This window comes from Diospyros lotus, chromosome 2 (genome assembly GCF_014633365.1).
Source record: "Diospyros lotus cultivar Yz01 chromosome 2, ASM1463336v1, whole genome shotgun sequence".
NCBI classification, from domain to species: domain Eukaryota; kingdom Viridiplantae; phylum Streptophyta; class Magnoliopsida; order Ericales; family Ebenaceae; genus Diospyros; species Diospyros lotus.
The window spans coordinates 11,428,155-11,445,915 of NC_068339.1; the positions used below are offsets into that span (position 1 = coordinate 11,428,155).

At 39.9% G+C, this 17,761-nt stretch overlaps 2 protein-coding genes across 2 annotated transcripts in view; both read right to left on the reverse strand.

The window, feature by feature from the left end:
* Positions 1–653: 653 nt before the first annotated feature.
* Positions 654–5,017, reverse strand: LOC127794490 (leucine-rich repeat receptor-like serine/threonine-protein kinase BAM3). The gene is made up of 2 exons (XM_052325627.1): positions 1,850–5,017; positions 654–1,235 (listed from the first exon to the last, which is right to left on the reverse strand). The coding sequence occupies exons 1-2, from the start codon at positions 4,566–4,568 to the stop codon at positions 898–900; spliced, it is 3,057 nt and encodes a 1,018-aa protein (XP_052181587.1). The 5' UTR covers positions 4,569–5,017; the 3' UTR covers positions 654–897.
* A 3,174-nt stretch (positions 5,018–8,191) lies between these two features.
* Positions 8,192–17,761, reverse strand: part of LOC127795074 (actin-related protein 2/3 complex subunit 2A) — a 29,092-nt gene continuing 19,522 nt past the window's right edge. Inside the window, exons 8-10 of the mRNA XM_052326521.1 lie at positions 12,570–12,626; positions 8,562–8,633; positions 8,192–8,418 (exon numbers count right to left, since the gene is read on the reverse strand). Of these exons, the coding sequence (XP_052182481.1) occupies positions 8,383–8,418; positions 8,562–8,633; positions 12,570–12,626 (165 nt within the window). The 3' untranslated portion in view covers positions 8,192–8,382. The remainder of the gene's footprint in view (positions 8,419–8,561; positions 8,634–12,569; positions 12,627–17,761) is intronic.

Sequence of the window (17,761 nt, forward strand, 5' to 3'; positions counted from 1 at the left end):
ACTGCCAGTGCGTGTATGTATAAAAAGGACAGGCGAGAGCGCCAATAGAGGGATGACAACTAGGCAGGAATTCCACGTCACAATCTTTGCTCATAATGTGCTGTAGGTTTAATATTTAATTATTTATAGTATTTAATTTGTGTATTCATTTTTATTCAAAAAGTTTTAAAATAATTTTAATATAACCCTCTTCTTCTTGTTTTTATTTTTTTTTATTTTTTTAGGTTTTTTCAATTACTAAATAGAGAATTGTTGTCCTCAGTCTCAATTTTTGGCAAAGTTAAAACTGTTACCTAACACACATATTAATGCAATTGTTTGATATGGTCGATAGAAATAGGACAAAATGGTCCATCAAGTTAGGTAACATGCTGTGTGTGAAATTTAGGGATGGGACAGAGCTTTTGTATTGCCAAATGCTTGTGAACAGGAGGGTGGCTCCAGGACAGTTATTCCAATGGACTACTTTGTCAACATCCACATTTTTCTGCTCAAAAGCAACCTCAGGTCTTTTGTCCCATTGATGGCACAATTATGTATAACACGGTCAACTCTCATCCTTAAGACACAAGTACACACTTTCGCTGTTCCCATCTCCATACCACCTGAAATGACCAAAACACCCCCTCATTTTGAACTCAAAAACAACAATATATCACCCCCCTACTTGTATATCTCATTATGTGGAGCTGCCTACATCAATTCTATATATATAGCAAATTGCAGACACATTCTACTTGTACCAACAAAGTGAAGAAAACAGTATCTGTTTCACGTAAGCTTAAGCAGAGTTACTCAGCCTTAGACCCTTAGCCATTGCTGCCTTTTTTTTTTTTTGTCACAATTTTAGCTAGAACTGTAGGAATTAACATGAACTGGGGTGCTGAATCAAGTGAGTCATTGCAAGGGAAACGAATTCGGCTGCCGGGCTTGAGCAAGCATCTGGACAACTTCCCTCATGGTTGGCCTCTCCACACTCTGTTCTTGCACACACAGCATTGCCACAAAGAAGACCTGCATTGCTTCATCTAGAGGAACATTTTTCAGCCTCTCATCAAGGATTCTGACCACCTTTTCTTTCGTCCAGTTCGTTTCAATCCTTGTCCATTGAACAATGTCCATCCCTTCTTCCCCAAAATCTCCCACTGGCCTCCTGCCTGTTACAAGCTCTAGAAGCACCACCCCGAAGCTGTAGACGTCGCTTTTCTCATCAACTTTTAATGTGTATGCATACTCTGTTACATGAGAACAACAGATAGAACTTAGGAATTCGACTCGTTAACTGAGGGAAAGAAACAACAAAATATGTCAGTAAATGAAGAGGTAACTGAGCTTTATATCTGCATTACAGACAGGTTTCTCTTTATAGGGCTTGGTAAAAGTAAAGCTATATTGGATCCCAACCAGGATTCTCGAGGGGTTATGCTTTGGATTCATGCTCTTTTTCATTAGTTAAATGTTAAGTTTTTTAGTCAAAAAAGGGATTTTATATTGATCCAAAGGGGGATGGCATTATGGTTTCCGAGAAAAGAAAAAGCTCACCACCCATTCTTTGTGGGGGTGAAAAGGAAAAGTTGAAGGGGAGAATTTTCCTTTATGTTAGTGTGGTAGCCTTTCTTGGACTCCACATGATTCTCCTTCCTACTTTGGTTCAAAGACAGTATATACTTTCTATCTATACTTGGAAAACCTTTTTCTTTAATCATGGAGATGAAGAACCAGTGATCCAAACCATGATTTAGTTGACTGAAGGAAAAATTCTGCAGTTAATGGCAGAAAATGTTCACCCGTCGAACTTTAGTATGCCTGAAATGCGGCGTTAAGCGGTGACAAAAATAGAATTGATTACCTGGAGCAATATAGCCATAAGAGCCGGCAATTGCAGACATGCACTCTGAAGTTCCGGTGTCTTGTAAGAACTTGGCAAGCCCGAAATCTGCTACATGAGCCTCGAAATCAGAGTTGAGCAAGATGTTGTTGGACTTGACATCGCGGTGAATTATCAAAGGAGAGCAGTCATGGTGCAAGTAACAGAGGCCTTTGGCCGCCTCCACGGCTATGTTGAGCCTGGTGTCCCACTTGAGATATGCACCTCTCTTGCCATGAAGAACTTCACCTAAGCTTCCATTTGGCATGTACTCGTAAACCAGCAAATTGGTGTCTTTGTTTGAACAGAACGCCATCAGTCGCACGATATTCCTGTGCCTGATCTTGCCCAGTGTCTGGATCTCTGCGGAGAGGCCATTGTCACGAGAAGAGCCTTTGCTTATCCCCAACAGTTTCTTCACTGCTACTGGCTCTCCATTTGGCATTGTTCCTCTATACACAATCCCTGCTCCACCTCTGCCTATAATGTTGTTGTCTTTTAAGCATTCTAAGATGTTTTCGCTTCCAAATTCTAGCTTTTGGAATGCAGTAAGCTTCCATGAATTCGAATTCTTCCTCACCTTCCGGGTCTTGATAATTGCCAATAGAGCAAAAACCAAGGAACAAAACAGAAGCCCCAAAGCAAAAATAAGCTTGTATTTTCCCGGGACCTTGGGTTTGTTGTCTTTTTGGTTGGTGGCTGCTACCGGTGAGGTTGACGAATAGTCACAGTGATTCGAGTACGATCCACAGAGATGAGGGTTGCCGATAAAGGAAGTGGAGTTGAATACAGAATATTGTCCGGTTTCAGGTATCCAGCCTGAGAAGTTATTGTGGGAAAAATCTGCAGAGGTTAGGCTCTTCATGGATCCTATTTCCCTGGGAAGGCTCTGGTTCAAGTGGTTCCAAGAGATGTTGAGGTAATTTAGAATGTGGATTTGAGCAATTTGAACTGGAATTGGACCTGAGAGTTGGTTTTGGCTCAAATCCAAGTAAGTCAGCAGGAAACAATTACCAATATCGGGAGGGATTCCACCAGAGAAGTTGTTTCTACTCATGTCTAACTTAAGGATATTCTTCAACCGGCCTATATCAGATGGAATATCCCCCGTGAATCGATTTCCATTCAGAAGAAGGATCTTCAAGCTCGAGAAGTTTCCGATAGAAGAAGGAAGATAACCCGATAAGCGATTGTTTGACAGATTCAGCTGGCTAAGTTTCGAAGGTACCTTGCCCATCTCCTCCTCAACCTGTCCAGTCAGATAATTGTTCTGTAGTTCCATCAGTGATAATTCAGGCAAGTAGAGAAAACCACTTGGTATCGATCCACTCAAGTAATTCTGCCCAAGTCGAACTCTTGAGAGCGTGTCGCATTTTCCCAAGTCCTCAGGTAGAGGACCAAACAGAAAATTGTTCAGCAAAATCAAGATTTTCAACCTCCTTCCAGAACACAGAGAGTTAGGCACTTGCCCGGTGAGCTTGTTGGTGGAGAGATCAAGCTCAATTAGCTTACCATTCTGTCCGAGCCATGGTGGGATGGATCCAGTGAAGTTGTTCTGCCAAAGCTTCAGGACCTCCAGCTTAGGCAGCTCGGCTATGAACCGAGGAATCTCACCATGAAACTTGTTGATGAACAGGTTCAGGAGGGTGAGCTCCTGCAGGCGCGAGAGCTCAACCGGGATCTCTCTTGTGAGCCCGTTGTTGGAAAGATCAAGGGACTTCAAGCTGGTGAGATTGCCTAGCTGGGGAGGGATTGAACCGATGAGCTGATTTGTTTGCAAAAACAGGGTGTCCAGCTTCTCCAGATTGCCCAACTCTGGAGGAATTGGACCTTTCAAGCCACAACTTGAGAGGTCTAAATGAACCAATTTGATCAGCTTGCCGAATTCGGGTGGGATTCCGCCATCAAACTGATTGTAGTACCCCAAACGAAGATCCTTCAGATTATTAAGGTTCCCGAGCTCACCGGGTATAGAACCAACCAAATTGTTTCCTGCTAAGGAGAGAAAATCTAGCTGCTCTAGCCTTCCATAGCTAGCAGGGATTTCACCCGAAAAGTAATTCCCGCCAAAATCCAAATGCTTCAGCTTCGTAAGCTCGGCAACCCCCAAAGGAAGAGAACCAGAGAATTCATTGTTGTAAGCATCCAGCACCAAGAGCTCCCTCAACTCCAAGAACTGCCAATCCAGGCTTCCATTAAACAGGTTATTTGAAATGTTGAGGAACTGCAGGCTTCCCAGCTTGTGAATTTCGGGTGGGAAAGCTCCCGAGAAGCTGTTTCCAGACACCGATAAGTTAACAAGAGTCTGAAGCTCAGTGATCACAGGTGAGAAAGAGCCAGAGATGTTGTAGTTAGACAAGTCCAGCAAAACCACTGATCTGTTCTCGGAGTCACACTTGATGCCGGTCCACGAGCAGAGGGACTCCAAGTTTAACATATTCCAGCTATCCAGAAAAGAGTTGGGAGCTTCAAATGCTTGTTTAAGAGAAATCAGAACCGAAGCCTGCCTCTTAAGAGACAGGGCCTGTAAAGAAACTGAATGAGAAGATCCGAGGAAAACGAGGAGGAGAGAAACGACGAGAGCAAGGCTAGCACCGGAAGCAGCCATTGCTGAACTATCAAGGTTGAAGAAAAGCAGTGAACATTTAAAGAATTGAAGAGAGAAAAAGAGAGGGCCTTGGATGCTTTTGAAATGGGACATTGGCTTTCATTTTATTTGCATCCTTTCCCCTGTATATTGTGGTATCTATCATCTTTAACTTTATGAAGAAAAGCAAAAGCGAAGTTTGTGCATAAAGATGCACTCTTTGCCAACAGACCGTTTGATCAACCAAAATTCAGAAATCTGCAACCTTTTCTTTGTTGAAATTACTTGCCTGTCCTCCCCTAGCTTGAATCTGCTTGCATCCATGGTTTCTTGAAGCTTTAATTTGTTGCTTGCATCTTCAGCAAGCTTGCTAGCTGAATCTGATCAATCAGCAAAATCAGAGTTGGGTTTGGTTTTTGCATCTTTCCATGTAGATAGACAGCCTTGGGTTCAGTGGACCATCATTTTTTCTTTTGTTATTTTGCATAGAAATAAGAAGTAGCACTGAGGAGCTGCGCCTCTTACTTTAGACCACTTCAAGGAAAAAGGAAAAGCAACCATTTTACTTTGGAGTTTGTTGGATTCTAGGCTTTATACCTCTCTCTCTCTCTCTCTCTCTCTTCTCTCTCAAAGAAAGAGCTAACACAGAGAATAATATTCATTTTTTGATCCGGTCAATGAACTCAGACGGCTGGGAAAGCAAGAAAAATACACATTAATGGGCCTTGATTTTCATGTTAAGTGTGACACTCATTGGCAGCTAAGTAACAAGTGACCATGTTTTTGAATCAAAAGTTGCTGTCTTTTTTATTTTTTTTCCTCCTTTTAGGAAAGATGGGAGATGGGGCTGCCGGATTTGCAGCCGACGACAGCTCGGGAAATGATGAATGGGAGGGTCCAGAAGGGAACAGTTTTTGTTGAATTGATGAGCGATTATCCGTTGGGGGATACACTCAATTCACTGTGATGGCTTGAGCCCCATGTAAGGTTTGATGATGAGTGTTCATAGCTAGGAAGACAATCCATTATCATGGCTGGAATCTTCTTTGGTCCCTCCTGCATGAAACAAATCATGATCGTACTCCACTGCTAATTAAGATGCAAATTAGGCAAAGTTCATAAGTTCGTTAAGATGCAAAGCTAATTAAGTTCAGGTTTACTGTTGAGGACACATCAAATCCAGCCAGATGAAAATAGTTTTTATCACACAAAATCCAACAAAGAGTGCTTTGCTGCAGTTTATCTGATTCTGATGCAATTAAAGCCCTTTGATTTCACTGTAAATGCAAAAATATCTGATGGGTTGCTCAAACAAAAGGAGATTGATATATACATCAACAGATTTGGCTTGAATCACCACATCCATATATATTAAAGTGGCTTTAGCATTTCCTTCTATTTATCCCCCATGGAGAAGCCAATGAGACTCCTCCACTGTGGATTACGCTACAGTAGATGCCTAATCAAAGTCCAGACAGTGAATTCTGAAGCTTCAAACTTAACAGAAGCTCTCTCTCTACTTTATGCAAAGGGACCTTGTAATCTGATATGACTCTTCTCCAATCCTTTCTCAAAGTGCAAGCATAATAATAGAGAGTAGATTAGTTAAGATATGATCAGACACGTAATTATAATTTTTATATAATTCTAAACTAATCTTAAAACCCTAAGCCCTAAAGTTAGGCTACAAATTCATATTTAATCTAATCCAAACATTTTGTTGGCCTACTGTCACTGGATAGTGGCCTTGAATTGATGTCAATATCCCTTGTAACACCATGAATCCTAATTCAAAAAAGTTAATCAAGGGGGACTAATAGATTTATATATGGACTTCCCTAATTAACTATCCATGTAAGATTGAGTCAATAAATTGTCTTTCACCACCATCAGCTGTATGAAAGTATTTGAAGCTGTGGCTGTGCATTGGGATATTCCTAGAGTCTTCATGAGGCAGTGAGGGAATTAGAATTGTAGAATGAGAATCTCTCTTTTCTTTCATGCATGCATGAATAAGACTTCAGGATTTTTGGTGGTTATTGGTAAGAACATGAATGAAACCTTCATGAAACATCTAATCCAGCTGGTAATGGAATGAAAATATATGGCGCTGTTTGAGTTGTGATAATTAATTTTTTAGTTTTTTATTCTTATTTTTTTATAAATTTATTAAATACAAATTCAGATTGTCACCAATAACAAAAATAAGTAAATAAATATTATTATTGGGGGCAGGTGAGGTAAGTAAATAGATTTTCTTGTGCTCTGAGAGTAGAAAAAGCACTCTCAAAATCTCAAATATATGCTTGTACTTGAGCAGACAAAGCCAACAACATGAATGGCAATGCAAGCGGTTTTAAAGCACCCAGTAGTCAGTCTAATAATTAAAGACTCCATTCTAAGCAGCAGCATATAAAGGTTTGCAATGATAGCATCCTACTTACCCTTCAATTAATGTTGTTTTTGGTCGTCACACACACACATATATACATATACAATAATTACAATAAGAAGAGTCTTACATATACTTTTCCACCCTCCCTCCCGACTACACATAAGTACTAAGTAATATTTTATTTTTATATATAATTTTACTGTTGTCTTATAAAGATAAATTTTATGTATAATTTTTTTAATAATTTTATCATTTTACTCCTTGACAAAACTATGAATGATTTTTATCCACACATCAATGTTAAAGTGGCTTTGATCCTCTCTCTCTCTCTCTCTCTTTCTCTTCCCTTTGGAGAAGCCAATGGAGGCTCCCGAGGGTGCCTAATCAAATCTGTACAAATGGATATGCTGAATCCTTAAAGCTCACACATAGCTTCTCCCTACTTTACTTAAAGCACGGGACATGACTTTACTCCAATAACGTTAAATGTCCGTGACATAGTAATTCATGATTGACTAATTAATGACTATACATGTACATATATATATATATATTCATCTTTTTAAACTGAATATTAATCATATATATTCAATCAGGCATTGATCATAACTAAACACTTCTGACTTTTTATCAGATGTGATCGCGTAAACAAATCCCTAATCGCTTCAAACACCAATGCATGTACATACAATATATATATATATATGACCTACAATTGAGTAAGAATAAGGCATGAGTCCACACAGTTGACATATTGGCATAGACGTCAGGAGTGTGACCCAGTTGGTGATGGTGCAAGCATGGAATTGACTTCCACCATTGCATGCATGCAAGTGCATCAAGTGGTGGCCGACATGTCATGATATATGTCTAGATACATGATGAATTACAAATTGCACAAACACGCTCTATTATATACATATTGATATATTTTGAATAAGAGCTCATGCTCGAACGCCCTCTATACTGGGTTGGTCTTAGATAATTTTGTGTTTTTTTAGTGTGTGTGTGTGTGTGTTGTTATTCATGTAAATTTACAATCCCTACTTTTTTAAAAGTAAACTCATTGGAAACATAATAATCCACGAATAATATTCACAACAAATAAGCATGCAGGGCCCAAAAAGTTTGCTCTGATCTATTTAACTACATTTTTTTTTAATTAAGTGTACTTGCTTTAGTTTATGGTGTTTTATTGACAAAAAGTCTCGTGAACTAAAAAATGCCCAAATAACACTGGCACTTAAAGTATTGCTTCGACCGTACAAATATATGAATATAGAAGAAAGAAACAGGCGGTAAGAAAACTGTGATCTGTTTGCTGTAGAGCTCTACTCACATAAAGCAACAAAGCCATAACATAATTTAATTTGCATTGCATTTCAGCATCCATCTAAAAATACATGTTAGTAGCATTTCCCTTTACCACAAATGACTGCAATGATCCGCCCTACATAAACACAACCACTTCCTCGGAGTTCTCTGCAAATTCAGCGTGGCATCACCCAACCCTTCCACACAATGACCCAAACTTTATTTCTTCAACCCATTCCTTGACTCCGCAAGGCTCTACAAGAGAACACCACTACAATCTCAGGTCTTAATCCCACTAGGTGGGGTTGAAAAGAATAAAGAAGAAGAACAAGAACAATAACAATATCAACAACAACAACAACAAAATGGAGGATTAAGTAGATATCCTGAAAACAGACCAATCGCTTGAAGGATCTGCTCTGTCCGCTTCTCTTTGCTTTCTCCGTGTCTGGTTTAGCACGGTCCAGAGTCTGAAGCACAGGAAATGCATGATTTTGCGAAGACATTTGGGATGAAAGTGAATTCACAACAATAACAAATAACAAATGCTGCAATCTAAGAATGAAACTGAAAAAAAAAAAATGAAATGTCCATATCCAGAATTTTCTACCTAAAAGAAAAGAACCAACTTACAAGTGTTGGCCAGAGTCAGAAGTTCAAGAGTAAAACTAAAACCCCTCTGCTTAACAAAGATGCCTCTACCAATAGTATTGATTTTCATTACACGTGGAAAGAATAAATCAACTCAGCATCATATTGCCAATCAGATGGTAAATTTACTTCAAGGTCCTATACCAGCCCTTTTAATCATCCAAATGAGTCACAGTCATAAGGCACATGCAGGTAGCAATTAAGTATTCACTGCTTCTGAATCGCTTTGTTCTCCCAGTTAAGAAATACAGCAATTTCCTAGATTTAAAGGATACGCAATAAATATGACAATTCCTGGGCATCAGTCAAATAAAAGTGCCACCCATGGATTCTAACAGGATTCAAGGACCTTCCCACCATTAGTGAAGACAAACTGAACCATAATCCCATCGAGGCAGACCACATTAAGTTAACGCATTGCCTAAATACCTAAGTACAGGTCAGTTTAAATGAAAAATCCTTATAAACAATCATTCATGAACTATCATACCGGCATTTCATTCCAACCTCTTTTTGGGTTTCCCCTAAACCAGTCATATTTTAATTTTAAGGTGTTGCACTAGCTTTTCTTTCCTTTTTTTTGTTCCAACTCAACAATATAAACCCAATGTCCCACGTCTTTCTTCCCTCTACTTCTCTACAGCTCCACAGTAGTCAACTTTGCCAGATCTCCAACTACAGCATCAACTCTAGTTCCATTTGTCACTCAATACCATGTCCGGGGGAATGATGAAGAATGTGGAATTGTTTATGCCCCTCACCTGAGCAAGTCAGTTGTGGATGAATTTTGAGTTCAAACTTTGTTTTAGGTTGCCACATAGTAAGGTGCGTATTCCAAATTTATAGGGGTGAAAAGGAAATTTTTCACTCCATGACATATTAGAAGCATACAGATGCAGTGCTGCAGTTGTAATCAGGAGAAATATCACCTTTACGGACTGATGTTTTCTTGTTTCAAAAACAATGAACTCCGTGTCCTAGTCATTTTTACAGAATGTAGCAGTTAAATATACAAGCTTAATTATATTAGTACCTATATCCTTAAATTACAGAAGGCTGTATATGAGCAGCGGACAAGTATTTTTTTTTTTTTTTTCACATCATTACGTAAAAGAAGGCTACAGATGAAGGGAAAGTGCCAGTTATATTCAGTTCATCTTTACAGAGTGATATTTATTATTTCAAATAATAAACTCCGTGTCCTAGTCATTCTTCTAGTTATGTGGCAGGTAGACAATACAAGCTTAATGATAGTGGTAGCCATAACCTCAACCACCTGGACAGACAAAGGTTGTCAACCAGTCTTTGGAATTTGCTGCAAAGCTTAGCAGTTGATCACTTGAATCATGGATCGAAAAATGTCTGTCGAAGAAGCTCCAGTTTAGTCTGTCTTATATCAATTATGGTTATATTTACAATCTACTTGGATTGGTGCCTCTGGGCCTGATTTAAATCACTAATTTATGAAATACAATGTAAGCAACACATTAAGAGTCCACTAGCAGGCACAAGCGAGATGTTTAGAGAACAAATACAAGTGGAATATGAAGTAGGGAATTTCGTTAGGGTTATTCTCAGAAGGATTGATTTCTAGTAGGAGAGTACCAACAACTTCAAAAAGATTGGACATCGGAGATCACTCAGAAGAGATATTCTTTCTTCTCTTTCTTTTTTAAGTAAAGGTAGATATGGTCTGATGAAAACGCCCTTAACACAAAGACCCCATGCAAGAGCTCAAACAAACTAACCAACTCATCTACTAAGGAAGATAAAGTAGATGCACTCAAGGAGGAAGCCAGTACCCAAAAAAAAAACTGTTCTACAGGGGTGAAAGAGGAAATAGAAGAAGAGGAATCCTTCTCCAACAACTACGAAAGGAAACCCAAAGTGTTCCCCTAAAGAAAGAAAATAACTCTAAAAATCTCATAAGGGTTTTTCTTCTTCAAAGGAGCTTTTGTCTTTCTAGGAGTCCTCCTTCAACAACTAGGAAAAGGAAATCCTAAGTGTTCCCTTAAAAAAAGCAAATAACTCTAAAAATCTCATAAGGGTCTTTTTTTTTTTTTCTATAAGTATCTTCAAAGGCTTTTGTCTTTCTCTCCATAGACACCACATCACACACATAGGATGATGTTACACAACAATCACAAACTTCTCTTCAAATAACTCTTCAGCCAAGCAAACAATAAATCCAAAGCAGAAGCAAGCATTATCCACAACCTGCATAACGGCAAAAAAATTCAAGGATGGAGCCACATTGGTGAGCTACCACCAAAACAAAACCAGCCATTTCGGCCTTGTTCTCTTTATTGTTTTCAGGTTATTTTCAGTTTTTCAAAACAGTGAAAACGTATTTACTTTCATATTTTCAAAAATGCATTTTCAAAAACAATGAAAAATTTTATAAAGAAAACTCAAAACAACAAAAAGTTGTTTTGGTTGTTTTCATCACAAATACACTCAAAATTTTCAAAACGCAAAAACCACTACAGACAAAAGAAACGCATTTTCAACAATCTCAAAACAGACACTCAAAACACAACTGAAAATAAATTCAAAACTCAAAATTGAAACACGAAGAGAATAACTCCTTCACTTCTTTAGATCCCCATACCACACTAAATGAGGTTGATCCTTTGCAGGGGATAATGTTATTGTAGAGTGAAACAAAGTCAATTTAGTGGGGTAACCTATTTCACCACCTTATGCCAAGAAGGGGTGTACATGGGCTAGGTTGGTCTCAACCCAAACCCAACCTAATATTTTTTTATGAATTTTAACCTGAACCAACCCAAAGAGCAAATATTTACAACCCAACTAACCTAAACCATAAAAAAATTGGGTTGGTTTTTCGGGTTGGCCATCTTGTAAAGTCCTCTTTAATTATTGCATGCTTATAATATAATTATCAAGTGATGATTCAGTGAAAAAAAAGATTGCCTATAATTTAATGTTACTAAATGATATTATGCATAATTAAATGAGAAAAAAGTTCAATATAAAGTTCATAATATATTATAAAAATGAGTGAACTGTTCAACTTCTATTAAATAATTAATATATTATGAAATATTAGTTATAATAAATGTATGGGCTGGGTTGGGTTAGTTTGGGCTAAATTTTATTATTAGTCTCATCCCAATCCAGACGAAAGTTTTTCAAAAAAATCCAAACCAGCCCAACCCAATTTAAAATAAAACCAAACTAACCCGACAGTTTGGGTTGGGTAGCTCCGTTATTTGGGTTGATTTGGGTTTTGAGCAGCCCTAATGCCAAGCACGCTCTATTGAAATAAAACCAGTATGTTCGTTTCTTGAATCAGATGTTGTCAAGCCTCACTGCGGGTCCCAAAAAACCTATCAACTTCAAAATGGTGTCATGATCCAGTGTCAATAATTATGTTCGTTTAGTGAGAGTTGTCTGCTCACACAAGCTCCCAAGCCCACAAATAACAATATTTAACCTTTTTTTGCTCATGTACCCAACTTCACCTGGTAAATTCCTCTTATAAGAGGTTTCTTGTGACTTGGTTTTTTCACCATGTAGTTACTAGAGCTGCAAATTTATGCATCAATATGTTGTGCAAAACTCCTGCTAATACTACAGGATTTCAATGAATCAGCAAAAATTAGTTCCCTACGTTGCTAAGCAAAAGTATAGCATTATTGCATAACTTAGAGCAAATCAGTAACTAACGGAAGATGATTAAGCTGCAAAGAAGAATGATTGATGCTTAGTAAACAACAACAAATGGTTACCTGAATTAGTGACTCCACACGACGTCTCATCCTAGTGTGCATGAAACCTTCTGAACACTGCTTAGAAATTTCACAAGAAATTTGAATTAAACGAGCCAAATTACATGTTTAACACAATCATTGAAGCATAAAGCACATCAATTTATAAAGCAAATTGAGGAATGCAATATAGCATGTTAGCACCAGTCTTTTTTCAACTGTTCTTCTTGCTTAAAATTGCTGTCAGCTCCCAAGGATCTGACCAGTAATTCTCAATCAGCAGGTTGATCGAAGGAGGAAGAGGGAGATCAAGAGAGAAATTAGGGAGAGAAAGAGAGATAGAGTGAGGGAGAGAGAGAGAGAATTGGAGAGAGAATATTCAGAATCTGTTAGGATAATTTCATAACCGTAAGGTGGAAGGAATCAGCTGTATATATAGCTGGATCCTCTCCTCCCATGTGCAGGTAACCGCTTACAACAGGAAATGCACAACCTGCCCAAAGCAGCAACAAACTTTGTACCACCCCCTATAGCATATTCTACTAATTTGCTATTCCTCCCTTCCTATTACATTTAATTACTATACCACCCCCCTTTGCTATGCGGATCATAACAATTACCCCTCCCTACAAAATTTTCTTGTCCTCGAGAAATGTGGAGGAGGCTGGCCACTCTTGGAAACTGGCGGAGGATGTCCGGAAGATATTCTCATGTATTATTATCCAAGTGGAGTTGAGACCACTTGATGAGAACTTGAGGAATGGGAGCCCCGTGCCAGTAGATTACCCTTCTATCCAACACAACTATAGGTTCCTTAGGGTTGTCATTGGCATTTGGGAGAGTGGGTAGAGTAGGGCTCGTTGGTTGTGCTCCCACTGACTTTTTGAGGAGTGCAACATGGAATACCGGGTGGATGTTGGAGCCTTCTAGTAGTTGCAGCCTGTAGGCTACATTTCCCACCTTTGCAGTGATGGGAAATGGTCCATAAAATCTTGGGTTTAACTTTGAGCTGGGGTTTTGCACTAAAGCCCTTAGGTGACCCAGGTTAAGCTTCAAATACACAAATTCACCAACCTAAAATTCCCTTTCACTCCTTCTGCTATCTGCAAATTGCTTCATTCGGTTATGGGAATTAGCTAATTCCTTTTTGAGCACCTGCAAGGCCTGCTGCCTCTATTGAAGGTAAACATCTAGAGCTACTACTGTAGAAGAGTCTCCTAGGGATGGTAGCAGGGGCGGTTTATAGCCATAGAGGTCTTCGAAAAGAGACCTCTTCATGGAGCTGTGGTGGCTAGAGTTGTACCACCATTGGGCCATGGGAAGCCACTTGTGCCATGTTCTTGGTTGTAGGAAACAAGAACATCTTAGATACATCTCCAAACATTGATTCACCCTTTCGGTTTGGCCATCTGATTCAAGGTGGTAAGCAATCGACATATGAAGCTTAACACCTAATAATCCCATCAACTCTTTCCACAGCAAGCTAGTAAAAATCTTGTCGCGATTAGATATTATGGCCTTAGATACTCCATGTAGCTTAATGACCTGATCCAAGAACACCTTTGCTACTTCCTGAGTAATGTAGGGGTGAATCAACCCGATGAAGTGGCCATACTTGGTGAACCTGTCTACTACCACCATGATGCAGTCTCTTTCTTCTGATTTGGGAAGTCCCTCAATGAAGTCCATTGAGATACTTTCCTAGGGTCCCCAAAAAGTATTCAAAGGCTGTAGTAGCCCTAGTTTGGCTACATTCTCGAACTTGCACCTCCTGCAAGTATCACAGCCTAATACAAAGTCCATGATATACCTTTTCATTCTTGGCCATTGGAATAATTGTCTAACTTTGTGATAGGTGTTCTCAATACCCAAATGTCCCCCTATAGGAGAAGCATGCAGTGCTTCTATTATTTTCCTCCTCAACTCTTCATCCTCCCCTATCACCAACTTCCCTTGATACCGGATTAAGCCATTGCTCATAGTGTAACTCGGCCTTGATGTTGGGTTTATCACCAGCTACTAGAGGAGCTCCTTGGCCTTTCCAGGTGCTTCATAACTATCAACCACCTCTTGGCACCAGTGGGGAATGATGGTTGTGATTGCAGCCATACTCCCTTCCTCAAAACACCTAGACAGGCATCAGTTGCTAGGTTTTCCTATCCCTTTCTGTATTGGATTACATAATCCAATCCTATTAGCTTTGTCATTCCCTTCCATTGCAATTGTGCGTGCAACTTCTGCTGTAGCAAGAATTTCAGACTTTTGTGGTCTATTTTAATTACAAATCTTCCTCCTTCCAGGTAATGACGCCATTTATCCACTACCATTAACACTGTCAATAGCTCCTTTTCATAGATACTTAGCCCAAGATGCCTAGGCGATGGGGCTTGGCTTAGGAATGCTAATGGTCTTCCCTCCTGAACCAGCATTGCCCCAATACCATTAGCACTCGCATTTGTCTCAAGAACAAAAGGCTTGCTGGAGTCTGGTAGGCCTAGGGTTGGCACCTCACTCATGGCTTGTTTAAGCTCACAAAAAGCCTCTTCTGCCTTGGAATCCCACTGAAATCCATCCTTCTTCAATAGGTTGGTGAGGGGTCGGCTAATGACACCATATCCCCTTACAAACCTACGATAGTAGCTGGTTAGCCCCAAGAATCCTCTCAATCCCTTGACATTCTGAGGTTTGGGCCAAGCAATCATTGTTGCCACCTTGTTAGGGTCAGTACTTACCCCTGCTTTTGATATAATATGCCCTAGATATTCCACCTACTTTTATGCAAAGGCACATTTCGACTCCTTAACGTACAATTTATTGAATCTAAGGACCTCAAGGGTAGTTTTCAAGTGGTCTAAGTGCTGGGCAAAGGTGGGGCTATAGATTAAGATGTCATTAAAAAATACCAATATAAATTTGCTTAAGTAGAGTTCAAAAATCTGATTCATCAATGCTTGAAAGGTTGTTGGAGCATTGGTGAGGCCAAAAGGCATTCCTATAAATTCATAATGCCCTTTGTGGGTTTTGAAGGCTATTTTAGAAATGTCCTCCGACCTCATCCTAATTTGATGATAACCGGATCTTAGGTCGAGTTTAGTGAAAACATAAGCATTTTTAAATTCATCAAGCAAATCTTCCACAATAGGTATGGGAAACTTGTTTTTGATGGTCATGGCATTGAGTTGGCGATAATCAACACAAAACCACCATGAACCATCTTTCTTTTTGACAAGTAACACGGGTGATGCAAATGGGCTATGGCTTGGTTGTATGATAGACTTTTGTAACATATCCTTAATGAGCTTTTTAATTTCAATCTTTTGTCTAGGTGGGTAATGGTAAGATCTTAGATTAACAGGCTCTGTATTGGGTTTAAGGTTAATGGCGTGATCATATAGTCTTTGGGGTGGTAGGGAAACTGGTTCGGAAAAGAGGTCCCTAAATTCAATTAAAAGCATGTTAAGAGAGTTGATTTCTTGTACCTTCCAAGGTTCATGTGAGCTGTTGTTCACTATTACTGCCAACTCCCCTTCTTGCTCCCATTTTTCTTGAGTGGGTTCCATGGCATGTATGGAAAAGAGCTGGGCTACTTGGGAGAATTTGCTTCTAAGCATCCTTTGCAACCTCCTTCCCGAGATCATTTTACACGTCCTTGACTCATGGCTGCTTGTTAGTGTCTTTTTCTTCCCATCCTTCTCAAAGGTCACCACCATTTTGTTGAAATCGAAACTAATAGGGCTAATCCCCTTCATCCAGTCACCCCAAGCACCATATCACAACCTCCCAGCTAAAGTAGCCTCAAATCAGCCACAAATTCTTCTCTGTTCATTTCCCAGCAAAACCCCAAACAGGAGGACTGACTCAAGACCTTGTTACCATTTGCTACTGTTACTGACAGAGGGTGAGAGTTTGAGATCTCACACACTAACTTCTAGGCCACGGCTTCATCCAAGAAGCTATGGGTACTCTCACTATCTATGAGTACCACTACCAAGACATTGTGAGCTCTCCCCTCCACCTTAATTATCTTGTTGGCTGATCCCTTTAGGGCGTGCAGAGAAATCTCCCCTTTATCTTCTTCATCAACTTCTCGGGTTATCTCTACCTCTTCCTCTTCATTCTCATCTGCTTCTAATATCAACAGTTGCCTTTTGCACTTATGCCCAAAGAAATATTTATCCCCACACTTATAGCAAAGACCTACTTGGCACCTTTGTTCCATCAATCTTCCCCCATTGGCAAGGTTAGTGGCTGTCGAAGGTAGGGCTAAGACTCCTTTGCCACTATGCCCCATATCCCTTCATTGACTTGGTTTCCCACCTGCCATCCACCAGTGATTACCCCCTTCACTTAGCTCCTTTGTTTCTTCATCAAAGCCTCAATTGTCATTTCTTGCAATCTTGCACTGTCAGCGGCCTGCTCCACTGTCTGTGGTTGCATCATTTTAACCATTGGACTCACCTCGTCTCTCAGGCCACTGATAAAACTCAACACAAAATATTCTTCAGACAGGTGGGGTTGGTGCCACCACCATTAAGGACCTCAGCTCCTCAAATTTGAGTTGATAGGCCTGCACTGTTCCATCTTGCTTGAGCTTATTAAATTCCTCGATTACATCCCTCAAGCTCTTGTCCCCAAACCTTGCATAGAGGTCTCCAGCAAACACATTCCATGGCCTCCCCTCTTTAGTGGCAAGCCATCCCTAAAACCAGGAATCTCCCATATCATTCAAGTAAGCAGATGCCAAAGTGACTTTCTACTGTTCTTGAACTTGGTATAAGGAGAACATCCTCTCACTACTCCTTATCCACCACCTCGGGTTCTCCCCATCAAAGAGTGGGATCTCCAATTTTGGCACAGGGAAGTTCGGTTGATTCGATTAGCCTGAGCTCCGGGCCTTCTTCCCAACGTGCTTTCCTCCACCATCTTCAGCTCTAATTCGAATTCTGACGTTCCTACAGGCAAACGCTACATCCCCACTCAAGGAATGATCGGTTCCGACCTATCTCTAGGAGGAAACTCCGTTGAGAGCCTAACGGGTTGGTAGGATGTGAACATCCTAATGAACTGTTGCATCTGCTCCATTACTTGTCCTCTCAACAGAGCACTCTGCTCTCGGTTTTCTTCACACCATCTTTCCATCGCTTGAGTAATCCGATTATCCACCCCTACTCCTACTAATGATTCAAGAGTACCCATCCTAGTCTTCATTTCAG

Excerpts from the sequence above, each read along its gene's own strand:
- LOC127794490 (XM_052325627.1), bottom strand. The coding sequence starts at position 4,568 with ATGTCCCATTTCAAAAGCATCCAAGGCCCTCTCTTTTTCTCTCTTCAA. Across the intron at positions 1,236-1,849 it reads TTATGGCTATATTGCTCCAG|AGTATGCATACACATTAAAA; the intron begins GTAATCAATTCT and ends CTCATGTAACAG.